At 34.7% G+C, this 13,241-nt stretch overlaps 1 protein-coding gene across 1 annotated transcript; it reads left to right on the top strand.

Moving 5' to 3' along the window:
* Positions 1–565: 565 nt before the first annotated feature.
* On the top strand, positions 566–1,018 carry HELRODRAFT_162731 (hypothetical protein; the record flags this gene model as incomplete). The annotated part of the gene is made up of 2 exons (XM_009024847.1): positions 566–708; positions 826–1,018. The coding sequence occupies 2 exons, from the start codon at positions 566–568 to the stop codon at positions 1,016–1,018; spliced, it is 336 nt and encodes a 111-aa protein (XP_009023095.1).
* Between the last annotated feature and the right edge of the window lie 12,223 nt (positions 1,019–13,241).

Genomic DNA, 13,241 nt, shown 5'->3' with positions numbered 1-13,241 from the left:
CAAACTTCCCAAGCCATAGTCAATCGGAAGTGATGGTACGCGACACACGAACTTAGTTTAATACTTCCATTATAATCATATGATTACTTATTTTTATTTTAAAGTTTTTAGGCTTTTGGTATAATAACGACAATTTCTTAATTTTTTGAAATTGGTTTTACTCATAAGTAAATACGACAGTTGCCTCAACGATCACCTAAAAAATGTATTGAAAAAAGTGAAAATTAAAAATTATCTGGAATTTCCGGAAGAGGCTCTTTGGTAACTTTCCTGTCCAAAACCACAATCACAAAATTAATCAACATTGTCAGTTGTTAAATACGATAAACAGTTGCAAATGTTGTTGCAGCTGGCATGTTTTCACTCCAAAATGATTCACCAACCGATATAACAACTAAAGATCAATCTTCAATCATTGTGAGATACGTAAATGATCGAGTTCATGAAAAACTTTTAGCCATGATTGCATGTGAATCATCCACTGGAAAATATTTGTCAAATTTAGTGTTCACTGAATATTGATGTGTCAAAGTGTGTTGACAATGCCACTGATGACGCTGCAAATATGAACGGTGAATACAACGGATTTGCAGCATGGATGTTGAAAGAAAACCCAAATCAAATACTTGTGTGGTGTTATGCTCACATCCTAAACTTGGTCATTTCCGATACTTGTGGATCCATACTGTCTAGCCTCTCGCTTTTTAGGTTATTGAATGAATTATTATTTAAATTATTATATAAACTATAAATTATTTATTTGTGGGTCATACCAGCGTATGAACATTTTTGAGGCGAAAAACCAAATGATGAACACCATCGCAGACTTTCTACTATTGGTGAAACAAGTTTATGGTCAAAAGATACAGCCTTGAAGAAGATATTTGGTGAATTTTCAAATACAGATTCTGGATTATACGTTGTACTTGTTTCCGTGTTGTATCATATTGAAAATAATTCGCATTTTAAATTTGAAGTTTGTCAAAAAGCAAAAAGAATTAAAAGAAAGGCTCCTTAAATATGAAACTATCTTACGTGTACATATTTTTTACGCATCTTTGAAGTAACCACACCACTTTCAAAGTATTTGCAAACCATGAATATTAATATTTAATGGCATATGATATGGTTAAAATATCAAAAAAGAAATTAAATAAATGTTCAAAAAAATTTGAGGTAATTTTAGAAATTTTAAATAATTTTATTTCAAAAATGAATGAAGATCTAGAGATCTACAATATGGAAATTGAAAACGCTCTACCAGAAAAAACGGATAAAAAAAGAAGAATGATGATGATAGATGAAAATAAAACAGATGAAAATAAAACAAAATTTGAGGAACCTAATATTTCTTTGGTAGAGGCTTATAAAAAAAAATGTGCATGATATTTACCAAAACTGTATGTAGTGCGACCAAAAGGTTCAAGGAAACGCGTAGACTTTATGCAGATGACTTCACATTGCTGAACCCCGAAAACTTTGAATTGTTAAATAAAGGTCTTCCAATAACAGCCCTAAATGAACTAAGTGAGTATTTAATGAATTTTGTAAATGAGTTACTGCGGAAAATCTACGATTGGAACTCAAAAGCTTAGCAGTAAACTTGGAGAAAATAAAAGACCCGATATTGAGCAACTACGTTTTTGAGAAGAACACAGAAGATGAGGATAACTTTGAAAATAAATGTCAAACATCATGTGTTTCGTATAAAAATTGCATAAATTGTTGCTATTTTGTCATATTGCAGTACAACTTAATAAGGGATGCTTATTTTAAAATTGGAATGGCGTACAAGTGTATTCTATCCTTATCTTTCGCACAAGTAGCTTGTGAAAGAAGTTTTTCTATTTTAAAATTTATTAAAAATCGTGTAAAAAGCAGCTTGTCACAAGACAGTTTGGAATCATTCATACTGATGAACACAGAAAAATCTATATTAATGAATTTAGACAACGAAGAAATTATCAATCAGTGATGCTTTAAAAATTTTTGATTTCTTAACATCTAGTTTTTTAAAGTTCATGTTTTGATTGAAAATATTATTAACAAAAAAATAATAAAAGAAGACAACGAAATAAAACGGCTTATTTTTAATAAAAGCAATTACTTTTTTTATGGTATTATTTTATCATTTTTTAGAGATTAAATAAAATTGTTGTTGAAATATTAAAAACTGATTTTTATGGAGTTCAACAAATTTTTGTTTATAAAATCAATAAATGAACTTATTTTTCTTTAAATGGTCCGGTCCATATCCTGAGAAAAAATTTGCTTGGAAAGGGCGGATCCAAATCCTAAGACACCATTTATAACTACGTCTCTGGAAAGCTTATTTGTTTTAAAAGTTTAGGGCCGATTGATTTCAAAAGTCTCGGGTCGATTTTTGGTCCCAGTCCGCCTCCGCTCCTGCTAAACACTCTTATGCTAAATCTGCGTTTGCTTTTTCTGTTCCTTTTTTTTGAAGTCTCTACCTCCTTCTTTAACTACTTCTCTATCACTTAAGAAGTTCAAAGCGGGTCATAAGACCCATCTGTTTTCAAAATTCACTAAAGAGCGTTGTTGAGCATTGCGTAAATGGCGCTTTTAAATTGAATCGATTGATTGAATGAATGAATAATTGATTGCTGTAGCATTATTCTCTAAATTTTGGCAGCACTTCTATTTTTTTAGGTTAATGTATCTAATAATATATAATATACATTTACTGTAATCGTATTATAATATTGATATAAATAGTAGTAAAGTAATATCAATAAATTGTCATTAATATTTGTTATTAAATTTAAAATGAGAACATCCTTTTATTTTCATTCTAAAACATATTTTGTAATTATAAAGTTAAAGTAATAAAACTTAAAATGTAAATTATAAAGATATTCTACAATGATCGCCATACATTTTAAATGGGCACAAGAGAAATAGAATCAGCATTAAATTATGTTCAAATCGTACTACGGAATTAATTAAACTTCTATGAAAAGGGTCTGACCAAATAAAATTAATTAATGATAGTCAGTTTAAAACATTTTAAAAAACCTAGCGGAGAAATTTCAAATGAATTTATTATGATATTTGAGCTTTTCAATTCGTTTATCAAATTGTTATTAAGATTTTGAAAGTATTTTGATATTTTATACTCCTTAGATTTAGAAAAGTTAGATTCGTGGCAAACTGTTAATTCCAGTATTTCGATAGTATCACCTCGTCAAATAGCGTTATCTGGACGAAGTGATTTGGAGATCATACTGCAAATGACTGAATTTTTTCTAAAATCATCGATAGTGTATTGTTGTGACGTGTTGTATATCTTTTCAGGGCGAAATCGAACTGCAGTTTGACAACACATGCTTGTTAGTTTGACTAGCCTGACATAACTACTGGACATAATAGTAATGTAGATTTTCGCCGGGCGACATTCGAATTCCGCACCACGCGGTCCCGAACCGCGTCCGCATACGAATATCCACCCGAGCCTTCGCTTCGGCGGAGTCTTTCCTGGCCGGGATCCGCCACTCTACAATAGACCTTCTCAGGGTCTGAAAACACGGGCTGGGCGGAAGTTTGTTCGCGCCCTGCTTGTTGACTAGAGACGCCGACCTCGTCAACTATCAACAAGTCTTCTTCAACATCCATTATTTTAGGTAGAATAATTAAGCCGAGCCAAACTTCAAGTGTATACTTCTTTTATTCAATAAAAGAAATAAAATAACAAACAAAATAATACAAATCAAACCTCTGTCCTTATTAAAACAAAACGATAAGTCCAAAATTAATCTATTAATAATACAACTGACAAGCAAGAGACCAAAACCTAAAATTAAGATAACAAACGACCAGCCTCCAATATCTTAACTCGCGGCCTTTTATATGTTTTTACCGCCCTATCTACATAACGCTTTCTATATCATAGAAAATTCTATACTCCTATCTATACTCTTTTCCTATACTCAGAAAAGCGATACAGCACAGCAGCGTCGCATATATAGCATATCAAATAACAAAATAGAATGTCTAGTAAAATATATAGATATATATAGGCGGCACGCCTCAAAGACGCAATCATTATCATCACAATCGTCACAATTTCACAAAATATACAGGCGGCATATTTCAATCGCGCAATCATTATTATCACAATACAGGCGGCATATTTCAATCACGCAATCATCATCATCACAATCGTCACAACTTCACAAAGCTCCCCACCCTCTAAAACGTCGTCCCGACGTTTGCTCTTATAGATCTTCACCAGACTCTGGAACTTCCACCATCCATCTTTCTAGCTCCGGTCCCCACCTCGTCGGTTTCCTCCATTTTTTTTTTGTTGTGGCCGTCGTGCTCGATTGAGTTTCCGTCAGTTGCTGATCGTTTTCTGTCGGTCGTTCGTCCAGACCAGCAAACAGGTCCATCGATGGCTGGTTACCTACGGCAAACAAATCTGGTCGCTGATCAAAGAGTTCGTCAGCAAACTTCACAAGTTCTGGAACGATGTCCGGCTGCCCTGGTAAAAATTCTGGCGTATCTTCGCCTGTCCAGGTTTGGACAAGCGACTTGGTCGACTCGTCGCTACTTCGTGATGGTGCTTCTGTTGGCTCCCCTATTGAATCGTCTTCTGCGATGTCTTCAGGCTCAACCTGTTCCGCAATCACCTTCTGATGCGCCGGAGTATGTCGCCTCAGCTGTTGTTTTACCGGTCGTGCATCCTGAGTATCAATCTTATGAAAAACTCCTTTTGTAGCACCTATTTCCCCACTCGCACAGCTAAATCTGTCTGAGAAACTTTTAAGTATTTGAATCAACTCTTCTCTTGCTTTCTTAGAAATATCTTTTACTAATCCATCAACCATACCTGTAACTTCTGTTAGATTTTCATATGCTAGACGATCAACTGATTCCTTTGCTTCCACAGCCGATGATAAATCTGGCAATCGCGTTCCCCGGTTTATCACCCCCGGCTGATCGTTGACATTCAAGATCCTAACACACTGTCTTTCATATTTTATAGGTAGTAACGTTCTAGCTACATATACACCCGATTCTATTTGTCTGTTTTCCGAACACATAAATCCGGTCGATTCCAACTTGGACGGCTGGTGAACAATCATCTTTGCTGGCACGTCTAATTCAGTCTGCGCAGGGATGCGCACTTCTGTGTGAGCTTCAATACGACAAAGCTTCCTGCATGAAAAATGTTTAATAACTAATTTCATCGTTCTATTTTTGTTACCCACGGCGATTTTTCCTTCGCCAAACTTCCACGAGATATGATTGTTCCTGAGCCAATCTAAACCTAAAACAATTTCTGAAACATGATCAGACACCAACACTAACGCTGATTTGGAATAATCATCAACTTTAATTTGCAACTTCATTTCTCCTTTGACTGGAATTTCTGTGTTGTTGACAGCTTTCAATCTCTTTTTCGTCGGTCTGATCTTTGTGACATCAACCATAGACGTTGGAACAATGGATACACTACTGCCACTATCAAGTAAACCTAATCTTCTTTTGCCATTAATTGTGATTGGCAGATACATGACACGATCGTTACTTTCAATTGACTTGTTCACGTAATCTACTGTGCTGCTTGTCATTCCTTTCTGCGGGCACTCCCTCACAAAATGACCTGTCTTTCCACATTTGTAACAACCTTTGAAATTCACTTGACTATAAGTTTGAGATTTGCAGGTCTCATTCTTCTGAGGACATTTGACTGCAAGATGACCTGGCTTCTTACAATTAAAACAAATTTTCTCTCGCTCAACTCGGGATACAGTTGGCTGCACTCTTTTATTTCTGAGTTCTTCGAATGACTTTTGAAGAAACGCTATCTGTCGTACCATTGACTCCATGTTTTTTGCCCCTGCTTGAAAATCTTTAACCTGCGGGTCAAACCTGTGAGATGAATCTACCACCATCTTTGAAACTTCAAGATGCTGTGCGAATCTAAGAGCATCGTCAATGTTCTTTGGTTCTTTTTCCCTAACCTTTAATTCTAATTCAGCATTATCGAGGGCTGACAAGAAAAAGTTCCTAGCTAGATGTGTAGCTAATCTTGACTGCTCTCCTGGATAGGCTAATGACATGAGTCTTTTAGTAACCATTGACAACTCTCGTAACGACTCACCAGGTTTTCGACGAAGAATCTGTAATTCGTACCTGCATGACTCTTCATGAATTCTTGTTCCAAAACGATCTTCTAGCTTAGATACCAGCTCTTGGTAACCTAAACCTGTTAAATCCCAGAGAACCTGTGAAGCTTCACCTGTTAACGAACATGACAAATACGCTTCCATGTCTACGAGATTCCAATTATTGTACCTGGCACATATCTCAAACTTTTTAAAGAAAGTTTTGAGACAGCCGGTGCCATCAAATCTGTCAGGTCGAAGCAATTCGCGACGACAAAAGTCGTTGTCACGCTCGGCACCTATACGCGGTTGATGAACCTGAGACTTCACACCAGTCGAATGAAGCGGTTCCTGACTGTCACACGTCGACTCGTGTTCAACTGTGTCTCTCTCTCGCTCGGTCGCTCTGCACCTGTTGCTGTTACCTAAAATTTTATTTTGCCGTGATCTACTGGACGCTAATCGCAGCTCATTCAGTCCGAACTCCTGCAACTTCGGATCACCCTGGCACCTAAAACCTAAAATATCCTGTTTGGGGATAAACCTGTAACCTAAATTGTTCGCTGAAAAATCAATGCGCGGCTTTTCTTCGTACCTGTCAACAATTTCAAAACGATTGTTGTTTAAAACAATTTCATTTTGTTGGCTGGCGGGCGTTGAAAGTCTGCTCGAGGTTGATTTTCGATCCTCCTTCGGTTCCTGTGACCTAAAATCTAAAAAAGTTTCATGTTGTCGAACATGGCACCTGTCACCTAAAAAATTTGGAGAATCACCTTGGCTCCTGCTGCACCTAAAACCTGTTATTTGAAAAAGAGCGCCAATTGTAGATTTTCGCCGGGCGACATTCGAATTCCGCACCACGCGGTCCCGAACCGCGTCCGCATACGAATATCCACCCGAGCCTTCGCTTCGGCGGAGTCTTTCCTGGCCGGGATCCGCCACTCTACAATAGACCTTCTCAGGGTCTGAAAACACGGGCCGGGCGGAAGTTTGTTCGCGCCCTGCTTGTTGACTAGAGACGCCGACCTCGTCAACTATCAACAAGTCTTCTTCAACATCCATTATTTTAGGTAGAATAATTAAGCCGAGCCAAACTTCAAGTGTATACTTCTTTTATTCAATAAAAGAAATAAAATAACAAACAAAATAATACAAATCAAACCTCTGTCCTTATTAAAACAAAACGATAAGTCCAAAATTAATCTATTAATAATACAACTGACAAGCAAGAGACCAAAACCTAAAATTAAGATAACAAACGACCAGCCTCCAATATCTTAACTCGCGGCCTTTTATATGTTTTTACCGCCCTATCTACATAACGCTTTCTATATCATAGAAAATTCTATACTCCTATCTATACTCTTTTCCTATACTCAGAAAAGCGATACAGCACAACAGCGTCGCATATATAGCATATCAAATAACAAAATAGAATGTCTAGTAAAATATATAGATATATATAGGCGGCACGCCTCAAAGACGCAATCATTATCATCACAATCGTCACAATTTCACAAAATATACAGGCGGCATATTTCAATCGCGCAATCATTATCATCACAACTCAGGCGGCATATTTCAATCGCGCAATCATCATCATCACAATCGTCACAACTTCACAGTAATAATAACAATAATAATATTATTATCATTGATGTTTGTATGTATTGATTTATATATGTTATTTATTGAATGTTAATAGCTGTATTATATAAAACTTTAAAGAGCAATTGATGAGCGACCAGGCAGACAAGCAGGCCGACGCTTACATTAAAATTTCATAGCCTACCTCAACGAAAATAAAGTACCGTGCTGAGTCAGTTTGGTTTGTTTGTATTAGTTTCATAATTTTTAATTATATATTTGTAGATGCTATACAGGGCACTAATCCATAACTTCAAATACTCACTTCTAATAAATTTTTTTACAACTTTTAAAAACAGTCATTTCGCTTAATTTTTAAAGAAGCTAGAGATACAAATTTTGATTTTTGGAACATGTATTGGCTTATTCTGAGTGTATGGTGTCAGCAAATATTTAAATTTTGGCCGATAAAAATTAATTTGAAAGAAAATAATCAATGAAACAGATACAAAGTTTTTTTTAATTTTTAAAATATTATCTAAATGAAAATTTTGCTTCAAATCTTTCAAAAAACTCATCGCATTAAATTTAAATTAGGTTTAAAGAAGAATTTAACGTCATTCACCACTCACGAGAGCTTACAAAGGCTTGCCTGCCTGATATGATAAACATCGCTGTACGCTTAGTCATGCAACTTTTGCAAGCTTCTTAAGATGAATTGATATATAAATCGTGCTTGTTGTAATTTTGCAGTTGTTCAAGATGGGATACAAAAATTCAATAATTCACATTGAAGGGATTGCGTGAGATGATATATATCTAATCCATCCATCCACCCGTTCATCCATAGATTCATCTATCCATTTATCCATCCATCAATCATCAATCCATGCATCGACCAACAACATCGTTGAAATGAAGTTCAAATCATGTTTTCATTTTATTCGCCAGAGAAATAATTTTGTAAGGTCGCTGGCCAAATAGATAACTTTCAAATTAAGGCCACGATTTTAAATAAAAAAAGTTTTCTAATTTGTTATTGTTCGCTATTATCCTAATTAATTTGTACCAGAGGTCAAAGTTCAATTCAATGTCTCACCCCAAGTTTAGTTAGTTTATTTTAGCCATATATAAAATATAATTAAACATTAGCACTGCGATTCCAAAAAAATGTAGTTAAATGTTAAAACTTAGTTAAAATTATAATATTTAAAGACTAATAAGATACTAACAAATTATGAATATGTAACACAAGGACTAGAAGAATTTTCAATTCCTAAGTATTTTTCAAAACTTTCTCAATTTAGTTTTTCATTTTTTAAATATGCGCTTAACAATTTACATTAGCATCACCACACTATTTAAAATGGACCTGTTCCATGTTGAATATTCTTTCTCCGTGGGTGGCATCGAGTTAATAATTCATTCAAGCACGACTGATCTCAAATTCACTTGGCTATACGTACACCAGAAAAAAGTTACTAAATACTCATAAACATTAATAAATAAATCAATTAAAAGATAATTAAAATTATTAAAATCTTTAAAAAACAAATAAATATTAATAAATAAACTATAAAAATTTGAAAATTGTAAAATTTAGTAAGTATGAAGGATATTTGTTCATGAAATGGGGCCAGAATCTACAGCGCACTGAAAATGTGCGCGGTGCGTTCGAGGGCCTGTATAGGTATTCTAAGTGTATTTTTCGTTGACGTCAGGTGTGCTGTTTTCGAACGTTTTTAAGAACAGTTATAATTACATGAACAACATCTTTTGTAGCTATTTGTAAACTTTCCTGACGTATATTGTTAAGCGCTTTTTAGACATTAAAACACTGTTCCAAATAACAAAATTTGAAAAAAAATTGTGCGATATCCAAAAAATCTTTTAAAAATCTTCTTGCGTAAAAATAATCATTTAAAAAAAAATTCCACATTTTCCCTTTTTGGAAAATCAAATTTCTTGAAGAACGAAAATTTAACATGAAATATCACAAATAACTTTGTGGAAGGAAGACTTAGACTCAGCCCTTACCAACGCCCTTGGTGTAAGTTGAAAAGTTATGCAGAAATAACAAGCGAAACGGCCGATAGGAATGAAAAAAAGATTCACGCATACACAATTAAACAAACACACATGTAAAATTTCAGTTTCAAAACCAGCTATAAAAATAAAATAGCAAATTATTAGATCAATCGTTTAGCAATTGAACTGTAAGTGAAAATAAGAAAAACGAGACACCTAGGTATAATAAAAATTTATGAAATATTTAAAATCAAATCAAAATGGTTCGAATATAATATCATTAACAATTAATGTGAATATTTATGAAATATTTAAAATCAAAAATAAAATTGGTTCGAATACAATATCATTGACAATTAATGTGAAAATCCTTTTAGGATTCAGTTTCAAAAGACGTTCTAATGTTCCAATGTAAACAGCGCACAGAGTATATGAATACGTGCCAAAAAAAAAACTCACCACACTCAAAGTCTGCGATGGGCGGGGATCTTTAAGTCACTCGTGAACGCGGTCACTGCATGCACCGCCAAACAAGACCAGTCGTCTTTAACCACTAGGCCATCAAACCGACAGGCCAAGTTGACTAATTTGATAGAAGTTTAAATAATATAAATATAATGTTAAACAAGTTATTAAAACTTTTTGCAAACGTGTTAATGAGAGTTTCTTAGGCACTTTTTAATAAAAGTCTGCCTATTAATTTGAAGAAAACAAAATAACATTCAACATCCTGCCTGCAATTTCATCAAAACTTCAAACATGCCATCGCTGAGGTGTTGGGATTGTTGAATATGCTTCTTGCACGATAAACATTTATATGCAAAGTTGGTATGCAAAGTTATTGTTTGCTGTCAAAACAATGGAGAACATTTGTCAACTTTTTTGAAAATTATTACAAACAAACATAAACAAACTGTATTTATTTCTCTCCCTGCCTTAAAATATTTTTGAAGAAGTTGCCGCCGATGCTTATTGTAACTAATTAAACTTTCACAAAAGTTTACTCCTGTAGTGGGCAAATGAACTTTTAATCTCGCCAGATTGCTCGCGCGCATCAGTGCGACCACGTCACCGGCAGATAACATCGCGCGCATCATACATTCCGCTTACTTGTTAAACCGACCACAAACTCACCATCAAATTACTGAGGTATTAGGTTGCATTTTTCAGTGTCCACTCGAATTTTTCACTGGAATAAAAGAACATGTTAGGTGTGTGTGTGCGTGAGGTTTCATTATGTGAAGTAGGCTATAGCACTTGGAGTTAACTATGACCTGGAGATCTCATTGTCACAACCATCTGACACCGGTCACTGATTATTCCCTCCATGGTGTATGAAATGTAGTGTGAGTCCCTGCTGTTTATCTTTCGAGTAAATTTTATAATGACAAACGTTCGTAAGAGCAGTTTCTGTTTTAAGTATGTGATAACGTTTCTTCAATTTTATTAAAAAATATTTTTAAAAAATTTGTGAAAAATGAAAAATTTGAAAATATAAACATTTGGACCGAAATCATCAATGAAGAAAAAAGTAAATGGCTAGATAAAACATTTATCGAGGTCCATGAGGGAGGGAGAATATTATTTACATCGTGGCGGGAGTCTGCTTTGCAAAAGATTAGTCAACGAGGAAGAACTGCGAGCGTGCGTGCCTCCTGATGTGTCTGGATGGATGGATGGATGAGTGAAAGGATGGATGAGTGAATGGATGGGCGAGTGGATGGATGGATAGATAGCTGACATCCACGGTTCGTGCTTGCAACGTTTTACAAATTATTTACCTCTCAGCATCAATTGGTTCATAATTCTCAGTTATGATTGTTTCAGACAAAATTTAAAATATTTGAAAGATATATATTTGTATAAAAAAAAGTTTAACCAGATGAAAGAACAAAATTCGTTTTATATTTTCAATCCATCTATCAGATAAGAGGAGAGGAATAATTCGAAAAACGAATAATTTGTTGCACTCATTCCTTATCTCTTCCATCCATCTCCCTGAGGCCCAGAGAGGTTGTTGTTGCGTCGTTGTCGTTCTTCAACGGTACCACGCCTTTTCATCTCTGGTCACTTTCTTTCTGTTGCTCTTATTGTTTTTGTTGTTATTATTTGTTGTCGTTAATGTTGTTGTTGTTTATGTTCTGGTTTGTTGACGTTGATGTAATAGTAGTATTAGTCGTAGTAGTATTAGTCGTAGTAGTAGTAGTAGTAGTAAGAAATAGTAGAAGTAGTAAAAGTTGTTGTTGTTATTATATTACATTATTTTTTAAATAATTTCATTTAGAATGCAGATTAGCTAAAATTAAAATGGTACATTTTTGAAAACTTGTTTGTTAAAAATCAGTCTCGAATGTCTTCTCGCGCCAACGTAGTTTATTGTGCTGCTAATCATATGAAGGCATACAAGTAACACTATTCAAATTAAAAAAGACGAAATTGTTTTCAAACGGTTCATTCATTGTCGAAATAACAACAAACAACGCTTTGAGGTGTACGACGCACGCGTGCATATTTTCCTCCCCACAGTGTACAAAAAACGATGGGCATGCTATCAATAGCTTGTACGTTCAGAAACATATATGCATATATACAAACAAACATACGGACATACACTTTACGTAGACATACATGCAAAGCTTACATGCGTGCATATACACAAACAAACATAAATACATACTTACATACATACCTACACACAAACATACATACATGCATGCATACATACATAAATGCATACATAGATACATACATGTTCACGTACAAAGGCTTGCAGATATTTATGCACATGCCTTGAAAGCCACACACTCAAATGCTGAGTCTAAATAAGAGATGTAGTCCTGATATGGAATGTAACTTTAGGAAATCGATATGTGATGACATGCTGATAAGCTGATCCAGCCATCCATCCATCCATCCTCTCATTCATCTATTCATTCATTCGTCTATCCGTCCATCTGTCCGTCCGTTCATCCATCTGTCCGTCCGTCCGTTTGACCATCTATCCATTGCATGGATGCAAACACACGCACATACAAATAAATGATTGAATGAATAAATGAATAAAATACAAATGAATGAAAAAAACGAATGAATAAATTCAACGACTCGATATAGCCTTATAATTCCTTCGTAAAACTGTTTGATAATGTTCTCATGTTGTTTTTTATTTGTTTGTTTGTTCGTTCGTTCGTTTGTTTATTTGATCAGTACTGTTATTTTTTAGATTTTTTATGTTATTAAGATAAATTTCAATTTATTTTGCCTTTATTTTTTAAATTCATTAGGTTTAAGGATATGGAGCTTCGTCTGTAGGATGTTTTGCCAGTCTTAAGGTGATCTTCGAACTCTGTTAAATATTCTTGAAACAAATTGTCAAAAATTTTCCAAAGTTATAGAAAAAAGAAAAAAAATGTTGAATGGCCGCGCGGAGTTGAATGCTTGGCTCATCAATTGACAGCAACGCTCCTTCCTGGCTCTACACTCGTTAACTGCACA

Source organism: Helobdella robusta (genome assembly GCF_000326865.2).
Source record: "Helobdella robusta unplaced genomic scaffold HELROscaffold_4, whole genome shotgun sequence".
Taxonomy (NCBI): domain Eukaryota; kingdom Metazoa; phylum Annelida; class Clitellata; order Rhynchobdellida; family Glossiphoniidae; genus Helobdella; species Helobdella robusta.
Note: the sequence above shows the minus strand (reverse complement) of the source record. Positions and strands in the feature narration are given on the sequence as shown.